The sequence below is a fragment of the Trichechus manatus genome, unplaced genomic scaffold (assembly GCF_000243295.1).
Source record: "Trichechus manatus latirostris isolate Lorelei unplaced genomic scaffold, TriManLat1.0 scaffold00046, whole genome shotgun sequence".
Lineage (NCBI taxonomy): Eukaryota > Metazoa > Chordata > Mammalia > Sirenia > Trichechidae > Trichechus > Trichechus manatus.
This window is the reverse complement of record NW_004443982.1, coordinates 8,671,755-8,694,132: the sequence shown is the minus strand read 5'-3', so window position 1 is coordinate 8,694,132 and position 22,378 is coordinate 8,671,755. Positions and strand designations below refer to the sequence as shown.

The following is a 22,378-nucleotide window of genomic DNA, read 5'->3' as shown; positions in this document are numbered from 1 at the left end:
ACTTGTGTGGTAACTAATTTCATATTTGTTTGTTTGTTTGTTTTTAAATTTTAACTGAGGTCTATCATCAGGAAAGGGTAAAAGTTTCAATCTCAGTTTGAACATCTAAATCACTCCCCTGTAAGTGACTGTCCACTACAGAGGTCAGAAGCAGCTGCTTAATGATGCTGTGTCTGTGACCTAATCATTGGCCATTCGTTTGCATGGGTTTACTAGAAATCTGTCCACCTCTACCAGCAGGGCTCCTCTCATATTAAAATTATAAAAAAGAGTGCTCTGCAAGGCATTTGGACTATTGCTTCGTGAGTATAAACATTATTAGGAAAAGATAATGTATTGTTGGTTAAATATCTTACTTCTAATGGAAATTCGATGTTACCAAATTTTTCATTTTTTATTGAGATTCCTGTGTTGTCTATACCATCACTTTAGGTCTTAATGGGCTTTTACTGAAAATAGCGCTTCACTGCACGACAAAAGCATGAATTGAAAGTATTAGAAATTCTAGGGAAAAGCTTCAGTTTTTTGTGAATTTTATGACTATAATGGTTGCCATTTTCTAAATATCTCCATTGCAGATTATCTTGATTTTAAAAACAGAGCGAGTGAGTGATAACAAGAAAAGGAGAATGATAAAGACTGACTTTACAGTGGGTTGTAATTTGTAGTGGTTAAGAGCTCAGCTGCTAACCAGAAGGTCCGCAGTTTGAGTCTACCAGCTTCTCCTTGGAAAACCTGTGAGGCAGTTCTCCTCTGTCCTATAGGGTTGCTATGAGTCAGGTTCGACTTGACAGCAATGGGTTTGGTTTTTGGTTTAATAAGGAACTACTAAAGGTTTAAAAAAAAATGCTGTACTTAAAAGTGGCTAATTGTTCTAGATTTTTAAAGTAGAAAATTACACATATACTGTTCCTACCTTTTATGAGTTTATAAAGAAAAACGCTGATTTTATGAAAGACAGATATATAACCAAGAACATTAAAACAAGTAGATTGTGAAGAATTTAGATCACATAGTGGTCAAAGGTAAGTGTAGTTAGAGGCATAGGCTCCAGAGTTAAGTGTAAGTAGTGTGGAGAATAAGGGATGCCTGGAAGTTACCAATTTTCTTCAAATTTAGAGCAGCCTTTCTCAAACTATATACTATGGAATGTCTGGTTTTGAAATGGAAAATAAGTTCAGATATGCCACCTTGCATATATAACCTCCTCTAGGATATTCACAGTGTATGTTAGCCATCAAAGAATCTTAGAATGTTTTCTAGTACAAAATAAATTTGCTTGAGCATTTTACAGTATTCTCACAACATGCCTATTAGGTTGTGTGTTTTTGGTAGCAGTTTGGTAAATGTTGCTCAGGAAATATATTTGAGGGGAAAAAAGTAATCAGATAATTTCAAAAATCATGGAATGTGATTATCTCTGAATATCAATACAGTAGTATCTTAAATAATTCTGTGGATGCAAAACTCCATTTTCATGAAGATGGTAATAGTTATTAAAAACCCCTTTAATCAAGAGAAGTAGTGTTGGACAGTGTTCCATGGCTAATTAAAAGTGTTCTGCTTATTCGTGCTCAACAGAAACATTCCTGTATACAACTTTTGTTTTTTCACACATAGTTAAAGGCTAACAAAAACCTTCAGGTCATGGTGATTTTAGCAAATTGCCTTAGGTAAGTGCAGCCTTCTTTTTCTGGGCCTTTTCTCCATTTATTTAAAATACTTGATATCATTCTGATGTCTGTTCATTTGTGTGAATATAGAAAATAATTTTAGGAGTCCTTGATATTTTTCTGCCTCATAGTTTAGAGATCTCATTTGGTTTTTATCTCATCCTGACATTGGTTTTTTAAGCCTTCTCTCTCCAGTATTCCTTGTCTATTTTAAGAATTTTAGGCATCAACATTTTTAGTTGAGGAGAAGGTATTTCTGTATGTTTCTATAAATGCTTAGCATTCAGAGTAAACGAAGGTAGGAATCAGAAGGAATGATAATCTCCTCTCACCTTAGATGGCCTTTTCCTAAAGTACACTGGCTAGATAGATGTGGAACCTCTGTTAACCTTTCTACTTCATTAAACTTTTTCCTAGTACAGTATGTTGGTATAGATGCTTTAGGCTACAACCTCAGAAACTCCAACTCAGGCTGGTTAAAATAACAAAAAAAGTTAGCTCATACAGTGTGAAGTCCCATCTTTCAGGATTGGTTGATTCAGCTGTTCCGAGTTTTCATCAAGGATTCATTTCCTTTTTTGTTCTATGTTGACTTATTCTAAAGGCTGGTTGCTCTATTTGATGATATAAGGTGCCAGGTACAATCAAAGTGAAATTCCTTTCTCATGTCTCATATAGAAAGACGCTATAGAGTAGTGGCTTAGATGCTTAGTGTAGTACTCTCGTATAGTAAGTACTTAATAAATGTCTGATCATTATTATGATTTCATGGAGGAGAATGATCTTGGCTTCTTGTTGATCTCTTCAAGAATGAGAAGTGCTTTCATAGAAGCTGTCAGCAGCCTTACATCTCATTGGCCAGAAATAGGCCACATGACCATTCCTAGCCTATTCTCGATCAAAGGAGACCATTTATGCCCATTCTTTGAACAGGGTTCAATTCCCCAAATACCCTGTTCCTATCTAATGGAGAAGAGGGATAAAATGGATATTTTGGTATGTGTGTGTGGCAGGGGGGAGGGCAGTGTGAATAATATGTCTACTGCAGATCAGGTCATCTCTACCACATTTCCTTTTCTAATGACCAAAGAGGGAGATAGCATATATAATGCTCTTTAGATGGTAAAATATTTAAATAAAATAGTTTATTTCCTTAGTAGATTCCTTTTCACCCACACATGAAATGCATTCCAGAGCCTCCTGTTTCGTTTCTATCCCTGGTAACAACTTTTCTTGCAAAATGTGTCTCTGAAACAGACTCATCCTGTTTTGGTACTGTATAAACAGCTCTCAGAGTAAGCAAATTTGGTTTTAAAATTTGATCCTACCACGTAACTAATTATGTGACTTTGGACAAGATGCTTAATTCTTCTGATCCTCTCTGTGTCTGTGGAACTGGAATAACTATACCCACCTCACAAGATTGTTACAAAGGTTAAATTTTATATATATGAAAGTATCTGCCAAATAATTTTTTTTCAGCCCCTTAGTTCTCAGTTTATCATCTAAATTTTTTCTAATTTGGTCCCACTATAGATATTGTTTGTGAAATCCATTTTCCCACCCCAGAATTTAATCCTTGTATGTTTGTCACTCTGCCTATCCTCAGAAATGTGAAATTAATGCCTAGCTTACTTTTTAATCATATCAAGTTATTTTTCTATTAAATTGGCTACTGAAAATTTTGTGTGTTTAGTGAGTGGTGGAGATACCGATTCTTAACTTAGGAACTAGTTTAATATTACTTAAACAAGAGTCTGTTCCAGGGTGACATTTCTACGCGGCGTTTTATTATTGTTCTTCCCTGCTTCTGATAATATCCCCCCAGATGAGTTTGGTTGTCAGTTTAACTCTATATAATTAATTCAGAATTTTATTTCATTATCTTTTAATGATATTAATGGTAATTGCTTACATTCATTATATATTTGAAGCAGTCTTCTATTATTACTTCAATAAAAGGACACTAATTTTGATAAATAATTTTAAATAATGCCTCTAATTTTCATCTCCTGGCAGACTGTTAAAGTTATTTCCTTCATGTGAGGCTAATTAATGCAAATGTAATAACATCCATATTCTTCAGTCAGTTAATGCCAATGCATGTATTTAATGAAAATTATCCCTAATATTTATATATCCATACCATGCTGGGTTTCCTTAAAATATGTCAATATTAGAACTTTTCTGAATTTTTAAAGGTAAAGAAGGTGACCTTTTTTTATGGGAACCTAAGGAGAGTTAGCTGCATACCAATGAATATACATTCCCCTATAATTTGGTAGTTGAAGAGGATAAGTGCAGAATGAACAGTTTAATAGAAAGGAATAGGAAGATGAGAACTATAAAGTTCAGAGGAATGGGTTGAACTCAAAGGAGCCATGTGTGTTAGCGTTTTACTAGGTGCATAGTGTGTTGAAGAAGCTATAAGGTGATAAAATGCCTATTCTGTAGGACTGGCTGGAAGAATAGAAAGGGGCAGAAAAAGCTGGTTTTATTCATCATCTTATAAAAGAATGTTTTTCTGTACAAGCTGATAGTGCAATTGTCTTCTCCAAATGCCCCAGTTCACCAGCATGTCCCCTCCTCTACTTTTATAACTGGCAGGAAACTTCTGAGTGAAATAGCAGTTCTGTTTTCTTGTTTACCATACTCTTTGAGTACTATTTCATTTCCAGGTGTCTGATTAGATATTTTATCCTTTATAGACTCAGGAATTTTGTCCTACATGTAGTCCCTGAGTTACAATGAACTGCAGTTATGACAGTCTGTGTTGTTTTTTTTTTTTTGGTACATCTTATCGTTAGTAATACGTACTACATACAGTGTTGCAGCACATAATTTGCTGATGTTACCATTCTCACATGTTCACTCGCAGGTGTTCAAAGATTGGATTTATAAAAATACTGATAATAAAAGGCAATAATAATGAAAACTTAAAAAAAAAAAAAGATATTAGACTTACGTCAGAACCATCCGTCATTGGAACAGAACCCTGTCGAAAGTCGGGGACTGCCTGTATTTTTTATACGCAGAGGAATAAATAAAATTTTTAGAAAACACCTTTGGAACCTGTAAAATGCCTCCTGTCTTTTATTTTATGTATTAATGAATGCACGGATCTTTGTTTCGTGTAATTAAATTAAGATACTTTGATCTCTATGTATTATAGAAATACCTGTTGAGAATTTCAATATTAGCTATTAAATTACTTTCATCAATGCTTTAAGTTTCTAAAATATCTGTACTGCTGTTTTGTTTTCTCTTTAATGGTATATTTCCGTTAGTTTAGTTGTCCAGATAATGAAAGTTACTGTTATTTCTTCATATCTTGCCCTGCCTTGTTTTCTTCATGATGCTTCCTTCATGATACCAACAAGCAGATACCAAAAAATATTAGCACATTATTCTTGGAGAGTCTTAAAAAGAAAATAAAACAGTTTCTTAGTATTTTGTTGTACCGTGTATTTCTTCTTCAGTATAACTATTGGTTCTTTATTCATAGAATTCATATTGACAGATTTTGCCTGGCTTAAAAAATGATTGGCAGGGGAGTGGATTATGATTAAGGAAACTGCAAACCAGTTCATTTCCTTTTATTTAAATCTTCCTTTTCCTTTTAGTCATGGGCAGTGGAACTTGGTTTCACCTGAATGTAATGTCACTGTTCTTTTGGCACAGGATAGTAGTCATTGCCACTTAGTTTGTTTTCTTTCCATTTTCTTCACTTGTGGACAAAATCTTTCCCTTGCTCTTTCCTTTCTCCACTACTTGCCAACTTGTACTTTGCCTTTTAATGTTTGCTACGTATTCTGTGTTATGGGATGATCCCTTAACTGGTTTACCATCCACTCAATAACAGTTTCTCCACTCTGCCTGTCTAGTTTTGTTTTTCCATTTGATATTTAGTTCTGCCTTGAGTTCTATTACATACTTGAAGTGTGAAGTAGTAGAAATTGCTGAAGTACTTCAGTACCTCAGAATTACACATTTGAAAAGGAAATGGCTGCTCATACACATGCAGTAACCACTCTGATACTGAGGATTAGGGTGTATCACGGTTTCCCAAGTCACAGTTTTCTCTTCTCAAATATATTTAACCTACAGAAGTCATTTCTAATTAAAAAGTAATTTTTGCTGTTTACCCATAACTAATTAAACTTGTGGTTATATAAATATTTGGTTTTCAAATGCAGCTTTGTGAAGCATTCAGTGTATCTTATATCACATTAAAAAAGACTTCTAAAACAAAATTTTACAGCACATATCGTTACAGTATTTTCTTCATAAAATACATATCATGTTCTCATTGTATTATTTGTGTACTTACAAATCTTATCGTGATAGCATAAATTTTACAGTAGATTGAAAGAATTTGGATATTAAGATGGTACATATTCTGTTCATTTATGTGCATAGATTAGATACACACTAGAAACTATATTGTGCTTTACAGCTCAAATTAGTTTCTCATTCAAAAATTTAGGCACAGATTGTTTTGTGACATTGGTTGCAATCTTCGCAATGTGTCAGCAGTCTCCCCCTTTTTCTTTCCACCCCAGGTTCCCTGTGTCCATTCGTCCAGTTTTCCTGTCTTTCCTGCCTTCTCAACTCTGGTTTTGGGCAGGTGTAGCCCATTTGGTCTTGTATACTTGGTTGAACTAAGAAGCACGTTCCTCACGTGTGCTATTGTTTGTTTTATAGGCCTGTCTAATATTTGACTAAAAGGTGGACTTTGAGAGTGGTTTCAGTTCTGAGTTAGGGTGTCCAGGGCCATAGTCTTGGGGTTTCTTCCAGTCACCGTCAGACCAGCAAGTCTGCTCTTTTCTTGTGAATTAGAATTTTGTTCTACATTTTTCTTCCATTCTGTCCGGGTCCCTCTTTTGTGATCCTTGTCAGAGCGGTCGGTGGTGGTAACTGGGCACCATCTAGTTCTTCTGGGCTCAGGCTGGTGGAGGCTGTGGTTCATGTGGTCCATTAGTCCTTTGGACTAATATTTTCCTTGCGTCTTTGGTTTTCTTCATTCTCCTTTGCTCTGTACGGGATGGGAACAGTAGATGTATCTTAGATGGCTGCTTGAAAGCTTTTAAGACCCCAGACACTGGTCTTAAAAGCTTTCAAGCGGCCATCTAAGATGCATCAGTTGGTCCCAACCACCTGGAGTAAAGGAGAATGAAGAACACCAAAGACACAAGGAAAGTGTTAGCCCAAGAGAGAGAAAGGGCCACATAAACCAGAGTCTTCATCAGCCTGAGACCAGAAGAACTAGATGGTGCCCGGCTACAACCAATGAACGCCCTGACAGGGAACACAACAGAGAGTCCCGGATGGAGCAGGAGAAAGGTGGGGTGCAGAACTAAATTCTAGTAAGAAGACCAGACTTAATGGTCTGACTGAGACTGGAGGAACCCTGGAAAGCATGACCCCTGGATTCTCTGTCAGGCCAGAACTAAAACAGTTTCCGAGGCCAACTCTTCAGACAGGGATTGGACTGGACTGTGGGACAGAAAGTGATACTCGTGAGGACTGTGCCTCTTGGCTCAAATAGATACAAGAGACTAAACGGGCAGCTTCTGTCCAGAGGTGAGATGGGAAGGGAGAGAGTGTTAAGAGCTGGTTGAACGGACATGGGGAATCGGGTGGAAAGGAGTGTGCTGTCACAGTATAGGGAGAGCAACTAGGGTCACATAACAATGTATGTATAAATTTTTGTATGGGGAAAAAATAAAATGACCCCAGACACTGCTCACCAAAGTAGGATGTAGAGCATTTTCTTTATGAACTATATTATGCCAATTGACCTAGATGTCCCCCGAGACCATGGTCCCCATCCCTCAGCCCCGGTAATTCATTCCCTAATGGTGTTTTGATCTATCTAGGAAGCTTTTGTGACTTTGCCTTGGTCAAGTTGTGCTGACTTCCCCTATATTGTGTGTTTTCTTTCCCTTCACCAAAGTTAACACTTGCCTACTGTCTAGTTAGTGACCATCAAACAAAAGATGGTATTTTCTGTGTAAACCTTTTCTTGGGTTCTTACAATGCTGGTCTCATAACAATATTTGTCCTTTTGTGATTGACTTATTTCACTCAGTAAAATGCCCTCCAGATCATCCATGTTGTGACATGTTTTGCAGATTCCTCATTGTTCTTTATTGTTGCATAGTATTCCATTGTGTGTATGTACCATAATTTATCCATTCATCTGTTGATGAGCACTTAGGTTGTTTCCATCTTTTCGCTATTGTGAATAATTCTGCAATGAACATGAGTGTGCATATGTCTATTCTTGTCATGGCTCTTATTTCTCTAGAATATATTCCTGTGAGTGGGGTTCCTGGATTGTATGGTATTTTTATTTTTAGCTTTTTAAGGAGGTGCCATATCGTTTTTCATAGTGGTTGTACCATTGTACATTCCCATGAGAAGTGCATAAGAATTCCAGTTTCCCTGCAGCCTCTGCAACATTTTTTCTTTTTATTTGATTAGTGCCGGTAATGTCGGAGTGAGATGGTAGCTCATTGTGGTTTTGATTTGCTTTTCTCTAACAGTTAATGATTTTGAGCATTTCCTCATGTCTGTTAGCTGCCTAAATGTCTTCTTGGTGAAGTATCTGCTCATATCCTTTGCCCATTTTTTAACTGAATTATCTTTTTATTGTTGAGGTGTTGAATTATCTTATAGATTTTAGAGATTAGACCCTTGTCAGATATGTTGTAGCCAAAACTTGTTTCCCAGTCTGTAGGTTCTCCTTTTACTCTTTTGGTGAAAGTTTTTTAATGAGCGTAAATAAGTGTTTAATTTTTAGGAGGTTAGGAACTTTTTTTTTCCCCAACCTATTATATACCTATTGTCATGGATTGAATTCTGTCCTCCAAAAATATCTGTCAACTTGGCTGGGTCATGATTCCCAGTATTGTATGATTGTGTACCATTTTGTAATCTGATGCGATTTCCTTATGTGTTGTAAACTTTATCACTATGATGTAGTGAGATGGATTAGTGGCAGTTATACTGATGAGGTATACAAGATTGGATAGTGTCTTAAGCCAATCTCTTTTGAGATATAAAAGAGAGAAGCGACCAGAGACACATGGGAACCTCATACCACCAGGAAAGCAGTGCTGGGAGCAGAGCACATCCTTTGGACCTGAGGTTCCTGCACAGAGAATCTCCCAGACTAAGGTAAGATTGATGACACGGACCTTCCTCCAGAGCTGACAGAGAAAGCGTTCCCTTGGAGCTGACGCCTTGAATTTGGACTTGGCAGCCTACTGGACTGTGAGAGAATAAACTCTTTGTTAAAGCCATCCACTTGTGGTATTTCTGTTATAGCAGCATTAGGTGACTAAGACAGAATTTGGTACCAGGAGTGGGGTGCTGCTCTATCAGATACCTAAAATGTGGAAGCGGTTTTAAAAGTGTGAATGGTTAGAGAAGTGGCAGCGGCAGAGGACCAGCAGCAGCACAACCAGGAGACCAGCGCAATACAGCACTGGAACCGACCCATGAAGCAAGGGAGCTGAGTGCCTGTACGCAGGAGGCTTCCTGATGGAGTGGGGTGCCTCTGGGCACTAAGTGGTAAAGCTACAGAACTTTTGGAACACTTGCCACAGCAGTGCAGATGTGGGCATGAGGCACGAGGGCTGAGAGGCCACAGGAAGCAGAAGCTGAAGAGACAAGGAACACAAGAAGCTGAGCTGCCTCAGTCTCAAAAGATATGGTTGTGACCTCTGGTGTTTCTAAGGGTGGAGCTGTCACTCTGATGGACTAGGAGAATGGTGCACCTGAAGCCAAGGGAGCAGGGTTGCCATCCCAGTGGGCCTGGAAGGTGGAGTTGAAGCCCAGGGCCGAGGGGCCTCCACTCAGAATCCATAGAGTGTGGCCAATACCTAGAGTCTGGAGGGCGAGGCTGTTGTATGAATGGTCTCAGAAAGCAGAAGAGTAGTTTCAAAGCCTTTACCGCTAATGTAATGTGTTCTGCTCACTTGCTTGGTGCCTGTTATCCCTTCTTTTCCTCCAGTTTCTTCCATTTGTAATGGAAATGGTTAGCTTGTGCCTGTTTCGCCATTGTACCTTTGGAAGCAGATAACTTGCATTCTGGATTTCCCAGACGAAGAGGAATTTTTGGATTTTGGACTTGGAGTTGATTTAAGACTTTTGCTATGATATGATGAGATGAATATGTTTCACATGAGGCAAGAACGTGAATTTTGGGGGCCAAAGGGTGGAGTGTCATGGGTTGAATTGTGTCCCCCCAAAATATCTGTCAACTTGGCTGGGTCATGATTCCCAGTATTGTATGATTGTGTACCATTTTGTAATCTGATGTGATTTCCTTATGTGTTGTAAACTCTTATCACTATGATGTAATAAGATGGATTAGCTGCAGTTATACTGATGAAGGTATACAAGATTGGATAGTGTCTTAAGCCAGCCTCTTTTGAGATATAAAAGAGGACTGAGCAGAGACACATGGGTACCTCATACCACCAAGAAAGCAGTGCCAGGACCAGAGCGTGTCCTTTGGACCTGAGGTTCCTGCACAGAGAAGCTCCCAGACCAGGGGAAGATTGACACACAGACCTTCCTTCAGAGCTGACAGAGAAAGCGTTCCCTTGGAGCTGACCCGTTGAATTTGGACTTGTAGCCTACTGGACTGTGAGAGAATAAACTTCTCTTTGTTAAAGCCATCCACTTGTGACATTTCCGTTATAGCAGCACTAGGTGACTAAGATACCTATGGATTGACACAATAATAGCCTCAGCAATGGGTTTAAACATACCAAAGACCATGGAGATGGCGCAGGACTGGGCAATGTTTTTTTCTCCATGAGTTGGAGCCGTCTTCACAGTAACTAACAACAGCATGCTTATACTTTTTGCAAAATACAATGGAAATGAGGAGTTGAGAGACTAGTCTCAACTCTCACAATTATAGGAAGGAAGATGAGCAAGAGCCATAGGATAAATGAGTTCTTCTAAGATGCATGGATAGATAGCTGGAAGATAATACATGCTAGAGATCTTCAGGAGACTTATTAACTGACTGGCATGGGAAGAGCTTCCCAATTCATTGGCTTGGATCACTTTTTTGTAACTAAATAGGGGATAAAGAAAGTAGTAGCAGATTTTGGGGTTAGGAGGTGAAAAGGCTCTGAATGGAGATGGGCCATTTGGGAGTATATTGAGTTGAAGGCACCTGAGGGTTATCAGATATTGGCGTAGGCAGATGTAAATCTGGAGCTGAAAAGAAGGGCTGGACGTAAGGTTTTAAACATCTTCAGTATATAGTGTGTTTTGACTTTCTTTTTTGTTAAAGAAAGTTTTGGAAGAGACCAGACTGGTTAACTTCAAAGAAAGAGCCTGTTAGAGCAGAGATTGGCAGAATGCGTTAGCTATTAAGAAGTCATTGGTATACAGTAGAATCTGTCCTAGAAACAGTTATAATAACCTTGTATTACAAGAAGAATTAGAAGAACTGGGTTTGAGAGAAGTCAGTCATATCAGCTTGATCAGGAATGTGATTCACAAGCCCTACCAAATCTTAGTAGTTTCATTTCTGTATCTTATTTCCAGAGACCAAATCGCTGAAGTGTAGGTACCATTGCATCCTAAGACACCTTCCTATTCTCATCCATTTATCATAGTGTAGTAGTTTCAGGGATGAAATTTGTTATTTTTAAATCACATTTTCAAAGTGTGGAGATCGCTAACAGTGAGAAAATAATTTGCCTTTGATTTGAAAGAGTACCTGGCATGCCCTTCCTTCCCCCGCTTAAACTTGTCTGTAAACCGGTTGCTGTGGTAGTCGATTCTCACTCATGATGACTGCATGTGTGTCAGAGTAGAACTGTGTTCCATAGGGATTTCAATGGCTGATTTTTTTTGGAAATAGATAGGCAGGGTTTTCTTTCGAGGCACCTCTGGGTAGACTCAGACCTCCAACCTTTCAGTTAGCTGCCGAGCATATTACCTGTTTACAACACGCAGGGACTCTTATAAACCCCATTTTATAAGGGCTTTGTAAAAATAACTTAAGTTGTTTCCGTAGCCTGAAGTAACTCTTTTCTTGCTTCCCTCATCTGTATCTTTTTGGATTCTGTCATGTAATTGTCTTTTCTGTGGATTCCCAGAGCAGGTTAAGTTTTTTAAACTTCTATTAGAACATTAATTTCAATGAGCCTTCTATTTAATTCTGTAGATACTCTGTAGCTGAGTACCTGGCATAGAGTAAAAGCTCGTAAAAGCTGGTTGCCAACATTTTATTTCTAAAAGACTGTGTCTACCTTACTTAATATAGACAGCAGTATGGACTACACATACCTTGTTTACAGAGCCTGAAATAAAGCTTTCCAGGGACAAGCACATAATTTTAAAACCTCAAAATAGTGGCATTTAACCCTGACTGTACATTGGAATAATTTGTGGACAGTTTTAGCTGGTTTAAAAGCTGTTACTCTCAGCCCACTGAATCAGAATATCCAAGATTGGGTCCAGAATCCAAGCATTGCTCTAAGTTAATAATTTATAAATAAACCTATAATTTGTCAATTATAAGACGTTATTTCATTGCTTATCTTCAGGATTGGGAGTACAGAGAAGGATTCTACGATTGAAAAGATTTATGAAATAATCACAGTGTACAGCCAGAAAGAAAACCATTTAAAGGGAAATGCAGTCTTGAAACTTGAGTTTTATGTGTCAATTACACATAATATATAGATTACTGTTTTCTCTCCAAATAGAAATACATTCCATAGGCTATATAAAGCAAAAAACTCTGTGAAATTATTTTAAAATATTGAACAAGTGCAAGACTTCTAAAATGACTTTGGTGATAAAGATGCCAACAGAAATTATAATGAATCAGACCTGGCGTTCTATTGAAAGAAAATTCTATATAAAAAGACAATCACTGTAACATTAAAAAAAAAAGTCTTAGGTAAATCTTCTTGCTTGGAAATTAATTTTCTGTAGACTGCTTTCTGCCTTGGGGTTTGTATATACTCTTTGAACTGCAGAGGCCTCTCCTGCATAATAACTATTTTTCACACAGCAGTAGCCGTTTCAGTACTGTAATATTTCTGTGTGAGGTGTAGATAGATGTTCCCTAGCTGCTTCTCTTGGTTGCAAGGATGGGAGCTGGGTATTTTACTGTGAGTTTTTCAGGTTTGGGGCCTGGTTATTATAATTGAGAGTCATTTCTGCTGATTTATGTGTTAATAGGTACATCTATTTTGCATGTGATGTAGATACTGGATGGAAATGAAGATATGAGGCCATATCATCCCCACCCCATCCCCTTATCTCCTTTTAGTGTGCTGAAAGATGTTATATCAGTGTTTTTCTTTATGTAGGGTTGTTTTTGTGTGGCTGTTCTCAGTTTCTTATACATACTTAGTTATTATTTTATAAGTTCTTTCATTCTCATATGCATGTTTTTGAATGTGTACACTTTTGCTGAGTAACTTTTTTATATCTTTGCTGTTTGGAAATATTTCACAGTTCATGGTGTTATGGGTTTGAAATGGTGAATCATTAACTTCATTGCTGCTTTTAAGATTCTTTAATAATTATATAAAACTTGGTGGAAAACTGCTCCTGCCAAGTTTCATTACAGAATCTTGAGTACTGGTAGATTAAATGTAGGCTGGGCGATTTGGATTATACATTTCTCTGCTTCTCCTCATGAGGATTCACTATAATAGTAAAACTAAAATGCTGCCATCTTGAAGGCTGTTTCTTTTCAGACCAGTTTGTGTCCTTTGATAGCTCAGTTAGGAAAGGTCTGTTTTCTCATTTCTAAACATTAATATATACTTGCAGTGTAGATTAGATTTAGAATTGTGATACAATCTGAAGTGTGTGGCTCCTGTGCTGCTCTTTTTGTCTAGAGGAAAGTAATTAATTATAAAGCATACTTTGCTTTTGTAGTACTCATATTTTAAAATAGTCTGTTTTCTATTAACATAGTAGCACACTGAAAGGATGTTTGAGGGCATACAGTCTGCTTAGTATAGGGCAAAGGAAATTAAAAACAGTTCTTGAAGTGTTCACATGTCGGATTTTTTTATTCAGTCAACCATGATAAATAATTTTTCACTTTTGTTTTGTTGACCATGTATTCCTAGTGTCTGCATTGTCCTTAGGGCATTATAGGCTCTTGATAAATATTTGTTGAATGGGTTAGATATTTAATATTTAAGGGCCATATCATTTTGTTAGTTAGTTTACCCATTCTGTAGGGTCACTATGAGTTGGAATCAACTCAACGGCAATGGGTTTGGTTTTTTTTTACCCATTCAGAAGATATTACAAGTCTTAAGTTTTAAGAATACCACAAATATAGGCTAGTCTAATTATGCATGTACGTAACAGAAATTTCTGCATGAATATACTGGCTACTGTGTTCAGATCAAATGATGGTCTTTCTAATCTTTCTTTAGTTATAACATTGGGTAGCCAACATTAGTTTATTCTTGTTGAGGGTTCTAGTTGACCAAGTGCAGTTTTATTGATTCTATTGATTTTATTGATTCTGTAAAGATTACAGCCTTAGAAACCCTGTGGGGCAGTTCTACTCTGTCCTATAGGGTTGCTGTGAGTCGGAATCGACTTGATGGCAATATATATTTTTTTATGTTGAAATATAATACTGAAAACTTTCTGAAGATTATTTCTCTTGAAAAAGTATTTTTTGGACTTAGATCTAAAAGTTGTCATTATGAAGGTCAAGTATTAGTTTGTCTAGAAGTTATAAATAACACAACTCTTTAGATATTTGCGTTGTGGATAGGAATGAGCTTATTGTGGTTGATTTTTGTTTGTTTTAACTTTGGCTTTTGATTATTTTTAATGCTGAAAATTTGTGGAGGCTCCAAAAATTATATATACAATTGTGAGAATATTAAAAGAGTTCAAAGAGATTTACTTACCTTCTTTTAACTTTAAGATTGTTGTTTGTCTTGTATTGATTAGTTTATGTACCAAGTTTAATGTTGATATACTAGATGTCACATGTCACTCAGTGTTCTTGATGGTATTTTGAGTTCTTAAAAATTAGTGTTACATGTTGATGTTAACATTTATTTTCTGGATAGGGTTATATGATATCGTTGTAAGTGAATGCGGCAGTATGTATTAGTGACAATATTGCATGAGGAATTCTATAAATTCTACATATATAATTTCATAGACGTTCTAAAAGGACAATTGTATTTCATAGATGAACTTGAACACAGGCCTATTCGATGTATATTCTGTAGTATTTCAGTTTTAAAAGACAATGATTATTAAAGAACTAATAAAGGCAGATAGGTTTTTACCCTTTATGACAATTCTTATAGTAATTTTTTGGTTTCTAAAATTCAGGTCTCATTTTGAGATAAGCAGTGGTGTTTTAACATTAATACCATTGGACTTCTCTTTACAATTTTCTAAATAATGAATTGAAATGTGTTTTATTTAAAGCTATTCTGTAACTTAATATTTTTTTACTGAAGACCCAAAATTTTCAAGTTTTTTTATCTAAATAAAAATATATGTAGGATTACTTGATAAAGTTAATTCTTCCCCAAATTCTCCATTCTCAACTTTCTCACGAAAATAACCTAACAACATGTCGGTTGAAAGAAAGTAATTCTTTTTGGTTGGCCACTACATTTTAATTGCATACCATAGCTTCATTATTATATATTAAATCTTAAACATCTGAAAAATATTTTAAGATGCATTGATGTGACTCTAAATTTAGTCCTTTAATTTTCTCACTCTCCTCTTGCAGCATTTTCAGTTAGCTTTGGTTGACTGTAATCCCTGCACTTTGTCCAATGCTGAAAGTAAGTATTATTAAGTACCATAGTTTTCTGCATATATTCAGATCACTTCATGACAAATGATGATGATGTTGTTAGCGATAAATCCTGTGGAATTTTTTCTTCTAGAATTGTTGAATCGAACTTTATATTGGTTGCCATGGCTGCTTGCGCAAATGGAACATGTGAGACTGGCCTGTGTCTAAAATAGATACGCCAGTAAAGTGGATTGTTTAATTAAAATTATCTGCACTAATGAACAGAATTGACTGTTTGTGGCTTAATAATATTGTACACGATTTGAGGGGCTTAAAAACAGGGTTGGCCATTCTTTTAGGAAAAGTAAGTATACAAAGATTATGTGGTAGTTCAGATTCCTGCTGTGTGGTATTAAAATTGTTTGTAGTTATGAAGACATACTCTAGCTTTTTATTATAGTTTTACACATCATAAGCAAAGTTTGGAGCCCTTGTGACACAGTGGTTAAGAGCTCGGCTGCTAATCAAAAAGGTCAGCAGTTCGAATCTACCAGCCAATCCTTGGAAACCCTATGGGGCAGTTCTCCTCTGCCCTATAGGGTCACAATGAGTTGCAGTCGACTCGACGGCAGCAGATTTGGTTTTTGGGTAAGCAAAGTTTGAGGTCACATTTTTCAATTGATTTAAAAAGAATGTCTTTGTGAAGCATGTTTTGATACAGTGGTTTTCTTCAAGCAGTTATTTTCTGCTGCTTATGTAGGTTTCTTTCCAGAAGCAGATTGGGTTGATTATAATGTGTTTATCAATAAATATGTGGTGTTACCACTTTCTTACTTGGAAAAGAAAAAGTTTTAATTAGAATGTACGATAAATCGAGTGGTTCTTAATGAAAATGTCAGGTAATTTAAAGAATTTAGGGTTTTAGAAAGTCAGTGTTTTGATATAAATCACATTTTCTTAACAGTACAGAAAGGTGCTAAGTAAAAATTAGTCTCGGTGTTTAGAAATAATACCTGCCTAAGAAAATGATTGAATCAGAGAAAAAGCTGTAGAATTTTGGATATAAATTGATGAGTAAGTAACATGGATTAAGACATAATGTGGATTAAATCATCATCTAAACCAGACCAATTATGTGTGTGTGTATCACATCAAATGAAGCTGCTAGAAATTTAGTACTATTCAGTGTGTCTGCAGAGTAAATGGTGGGAAGGTAACAAATGGCAGCAGTATTTTACAGTTTCTAAGATGAGGTTAGATTTGAAAGAGAATTTAACTAGTTGATTTACTAATTTATAAAGTATTTATACTTCTTTCATAATTATATATATCCAAATTAATATAAACCATCTAGAATATAGATCCTTAAGATTAATTTATTGGGAATAAGGAAACAGCTGATTTTCATTTAATTCATTCAATACCATCTAATACCTTAACTCCGACTTTGATAACTGTTTGTCATTTGAATGATAACTTCTAGGGGATGTTTTATAAATGTCAGACAAAATATTTTGGTAAATCCTTACTTTATTCTACTCTAGCGAGGTTAAATCTCAGTTGTGGATCATCATTGTTGAGAGGAAAACGGCTGCATATGTAGAATGAGTGCTACAAAGCAGAAAACTTCCATGTCGAATTTGAAGAAGACAATTTGAACTATCATGCATACATTTTGAAATCTACTATGCCACTCTTTCTCTTAGTTATTGAAAAGGGAAATAGGAGATAGGTTGACCAGCGTCCTGCATTGCCCAGGACTGAAGAATTGCCCAGGACACGGGACTTTCACTGCTAAAAGATTGGTCATTCTTGATGAGAGGGCGCGTGCTTTATTTATTTAGACTCTTTAGACTTTAGGCCACTATAGTTCAGTTGATTTGAGTCATTGATTTTAGACTATCTACATGATTACTTGATAACCACGATAATGGCTCTTGTCTCACAGAGCACTAACAAATACAGAATACCTACTTTGATCCAGATGTTATTGTTCAAAACACTAGGCTCTTTATTGTCTTTGTAAAATTTGTTTCTCCTTGGATTTTTTAAAAAAATATCATCACTGATTTGCATATGCTGCAGACCTTGACTGTTCTTTGCAATCTTCCCATGTTACTTTGTTATACTACAAAGATCAGAAGTGTAGGTTACAGAAAATAAAGTGAAATTTTTTTTGTTAAAGTCTATATGAGTTATTTCAATTATATGGCACAATTCAAATACGTAATTAAAAACAATGAGTAAATAAATACATTTACTGCTTCCGGAGCTATTTAAGAAGGATTAATTACAGTTATTGTTTTGAAGACTCATGGTGATATGAGACTTTTCATTATATGATTCCTCTTGGGATGAAATTGTTTCTTTTAATATTAATTCTAAAAATAACATTAATTTCTGAATAAAGTTTAATTTCAGAACCTTTTATGGCAATATTTGTTAAAATTTTCACCTCTAATTGAGACTTGCCAGGTTGAGCTTTTTCATACTTTTAAGATTATGCTCTTATTTGAAGAAGATTTTTAAGAATTGAAAGTCTGGTAGTTTTCACATTATAAAAGATGGCACTGGATTTAGTAACTCATGGACTACTGAGATCCTTGATATAGGGCCTAGACCTAAGCCTGGAGGAAGTTTGGGATGGTGGTAGAATGTCAGCTGCTGATCTTTTTTTCCTTATTACCTTTATTAGATTGGGGGAAATGGGCATAGATTTTCCATCTTTTCCCTATTCTTTCAACGTAGAACCCAGTCTTGCTCCAACAATGTAATGAGGTGAGATTTGGACTGAAACTCTCAGGGAGAGCTATGTTGGGAAGGGGAGGAGTGGGAGAGAAGAAAAACCTTCAATCAACGTAGATATAAAGGAGATATTTATATATAGGATTTTTATTATTTTTGTATGCTTGGATTTTCATCTTCTAAAGATGATATTTTTATTCTGCCTCCATCTGATTTGCCAACTTGTGATATTTAACTACTTATGGAGAGATGCAGTAGTTTTGATCTGAAAAAGTTGTTTGATTTTAAAGTTCATTATATATTTTGTTTGTTTTTTCAATTTACTTCTGTGTCAAGGAATTTGTGGTATTCAGTTTAGCTGTTCCCAGTGCTAGTCTAGGTAACTGACATGAGAATCCTTCACAGAACTGAATAAAATTAACAACTTTCCAGGCCTTGCCCCAGGCTCACTGAATCATAATCTCTAAGATCTGAGCTCTGGAGTCTGTTCTTAACAAGCCTCCCAAGTGAATCTTAAAGTTAGGGTAATCAGTGAATTAGTTCATGTGCACACCCCAGTGAGAATCGCTGTGGACCTTCTCCTAAAAAATATACAGAAACGTTTTGCATATTATTTTGGAAGTCTCATACACCTTGAAATCCAACTATGAATCCCAGGTGGATAGAATATTAGAAGAGACTTGTCATTGAGACATGAAAATCATAATATTTAAATACCTAGAATCCAGTTTGATTCCTGATTCATTGTTGCTTTTGTTGAATCATTCATAACTCTGATGATACAGTGTTAGGAAGAGTTGGAAATAAAAGCTGAAATATAGTATAATAAGTCATTTCCTCTGTGTGTTATTACCTGGACTACAGCTTCTTTATAAATATTGTTTATGTGAAATAATGGTATAAAAAATTGAGACATTTTCGTTTTAATGTCTCTTATTAAGTACTGATTTTATTATATTTTTTAATTTGGAACTGTTAAATACAGTGTGTTGAGATATATTCATTTTAAAGGTTTTCTCTATTTGCTTTGTGTTGTCACTTTGAATTTTGTAAGAAGTATACTTATTTGCTATAGATTTTAATGTTAATTTTAATAATTAAACATTGATAGAAATTTTATTTGATAATGAACTAAATGAATAAATGTGTGGTTTTTTTAAATCATGGTCATGTTCTTTAATAAGTTTATTTGTATATTCTATTTTATTAAAAATAAAGGTATATTTCTCTGTTACTTAAATATGTATAGTATGGGCTGTGCTTACATACAGTACATTTTATATTATTCTTACTTAATTTACCCCAAACTGTTACATTGTGATTGATTTTTATTTTCCATCATCCTTTGCAGTTCAATTTCACATTGCCCACTTATATGAAACCCAGGTAAGTGTTTTAATGTACCCTATTTAAAACAAAAACAAAAATTATTATTCATATCATGCTTTAAGTGAAATCAAATATGTATGTATAATTTAATGGAGTTCTGGATATTATCTCTTACATGTACTTTATGTTTTATGCTCATTAAATATGGTTAAGGTTTTGCTTAGTGAAACAGTTATTACAAGAGAAATCAAAGGATTTGAGATTCATATTCAACATATGTATAGTAATGTTTTAAAATCTGCATGTTTGTCTTTGTGCTTTACTTTAGATCCCCAGAGTACTTGCTTTGCACAAAGTCATTTAATATGATTTGCCTCGAAACTTGAGCCATCTGCAAGCTAAAATGACTATATTTAAGATTTCTCTTATCCTTGATGTGAAATGCCTAGTTTTTTTTTCCAGATGTTTATAGATGATTGTTATAATGAATTATTTTTAAATAGCTTCTTTTCTAAGATTGAAATATCCCTTCTGCATGTCACCTTATGAAAGGCATATTAGAGTCACCTTTTGATGCCATTACCACTACTTTCATGGCTGCTATAGTTTAAAAACCTTTTCAGTTTAATTTTAGAACGTTTTGTTTCTGTGTCTGGCAGATTTTGCTTGGTTGTGTAATAAAAGGTATAGATCATAGAAATTCACTTTCAGCAGCAGTACTGGAAAATCAAGTAGAAATTGGTATGAGACTAAAAAATAGGTAATCCTAGTTTACCCAGTAATGAATAGTTGAACGTTAAGGTTTGCATTTTGATTTTTAAGACACGAAATGAATTTAATAACGGCTTTTCAGGAAAAAAAAAAAACTTATATGTGTACATAATTTTTAAAGTCTATTTCAGTGTTTTGGACCAAGTATAATAATAGGGCAAGCAGATGCCGCCATGCGTGCTCATGCCCAAGAGATACAAGATCCTAGTACATACCATTATTTATACTGGGATGCAGTCAGATAGTTTGAGATCATTTATGCTGGTGATTCCCAAACCCAGTTATGTAGCAAAATCAACTGGGAAGCTTTACAAATCAGCCATCATGGGGAGCTTTAAAATATTAGCATTAAATTCCTAGACACCCACCCACCCACATACACACATCCCATATATCCACTGAATCAGAACCGATGCTTCATCAGGTTTGGATACTTTACTAATCGAGGGATTTTATCTATGTTGAGAAGATGCATTTGAGAATTACATGCGTATCTTGTTTCAGAGTCTTTACCTGTCAATATTAATCCTAGCCTCCTGCTCACACCAAAAATCAATTTAGGCCCCAGGGTGAAAGCAGCTACAGAAATTATCTTCTTCTCCAAAGTTACTTTCTCCCTGAAGTCTTAGCTCCTCCTGTTCTCATTGCCTCAGGAGCTTTCTGATGCCTTCAAAAGGATGACTGCTAGATTTTTTCCAGCTTTTCTAGTTCTTGGTGAGAACACTGGTCTGTCTCCAGCTGAAGCAGAAATTTTCTCACCTTTATTTGTAATGAGTGTTTTTGCTGGATATGGAAATCTATTTGATAACTTTTTTTTTTTTTAAATCACTTTTAAATTTCAATTTTATTGTCTTCTGGTTTTCATTGTTTCTGATGAGAAGTTGCCTATTGATTGTATTATTTAATTATGTGAACGTAATTAGGGATCAGGAGCCCTCCTCCCATCAGTTCTTTCATTTGAGAAATTTTAATACCTGTTTAGATAAAACAAAATGAACAAAACTCTGGCAAGCAGAATATATGATTATTAAGTGACAGGAAAGTCACCTGTAAGGATATGACAAGATTGCAAATCTACTCCAATACTTATAACAAGAATTTTCATTTTCAGGTGAAAAATTAAGAAAAGCAAAAAGGCCTGCTTACCTACCTATAGAAAGTTACTTTTTATATTTCAACTGATTTATACCAGAAGAGACCTTATTTATGAATAAGGATTTAAAAATTTACATTTAAATAGTTATATGTAGTTAGTGACTACTGCTAGATAACCAAATAGTGCAAGGGAAGTTTCTCGGTATAGGAAGAAATATTTCCGCTAATATATGAAGAAAGTATTTAATATCATTTCATAATCCCTGATAAAATAACAGATCTAGGTAATGATCATCAGTGACTGCTTACATCACAGAAGAGAGACAATCAGACATTATTAACTCCTAATGGAAAGACACAACACCACTTATGAAGTGTTCTTGCCAAAAAATCAACCTGAAAAATCAGATCAAACTTCTTTTTCTAAGTATCTGTTAAAGTAGAGGGGACAAAGCAGTATACTACACAACTGCATATGGATACAGTAAACAAAATCTGGATTGAGGGTACTCTATAGGACAAACAACCCATTTATTCAATAAGTAAATTTTAATAGAGGAAAAAAGTGGATAGTGGTGTAGAGAATTCTATAGATGATAAGAGAATTACAAATCATAACAAGCAAATTTAATTTTTGGACCTTTTTTGGAGCCTGAGTCAAACCATCTATAAAAGTCCACGTAAGAGACAATTGGGATATTTTAGCACTGACTGGATGTTTAATATCAAGTAATTATTGCCACATTTTTTTGGGTGTAATAATGATAATGTGATTATGTTTTTAAAAGTGCTGTTTTTTTTTTCTTTATTGTACTTTAGGTGAAGGTTTACAGAACAAATAGTTTCTCATTAAACAGTACACATTTTGTTTTATGACGTTGGTTAACAACCCCACGACATGTCAACCCTCTCCCTTCTTGACCTTTTTTTTTTTTTTTTAATTGTACTTTAGATGAAGGTTTACAGAACAAAT

The 22,378-nt window shown here is 35.4% G+C and overlaps 1 protein-coding gene across 19 annotated transcripts in view; it reads left to right on the top strand.

The window, feature by feature from the left end:
* Window positions 1-22,378, top strand: part of KDM6A (lysine demethylase 6A) — a 260,874-nt gene that overhangs the window by 149,784 nt on the left and 88,712 nt on the right. For all 19 annotated transcript variants that reach the window (XM_004376914.2, XM_023731902.1, XM_004376913.2 and 16 more), the window contains 2 exons: window positions 15,457-15,511; window positions 19,562-19,596. In XM_004376914.2, coding sequence (XP_004376971.1) covers window positions 15,457-15,511; window positions 19,562-19,596 — 90 coding nt within the window. The remainder of the gene's footprint in view (window positions 1-15,456; window positions 15,512-19,561; window positions 19,597-22,378) is intronic.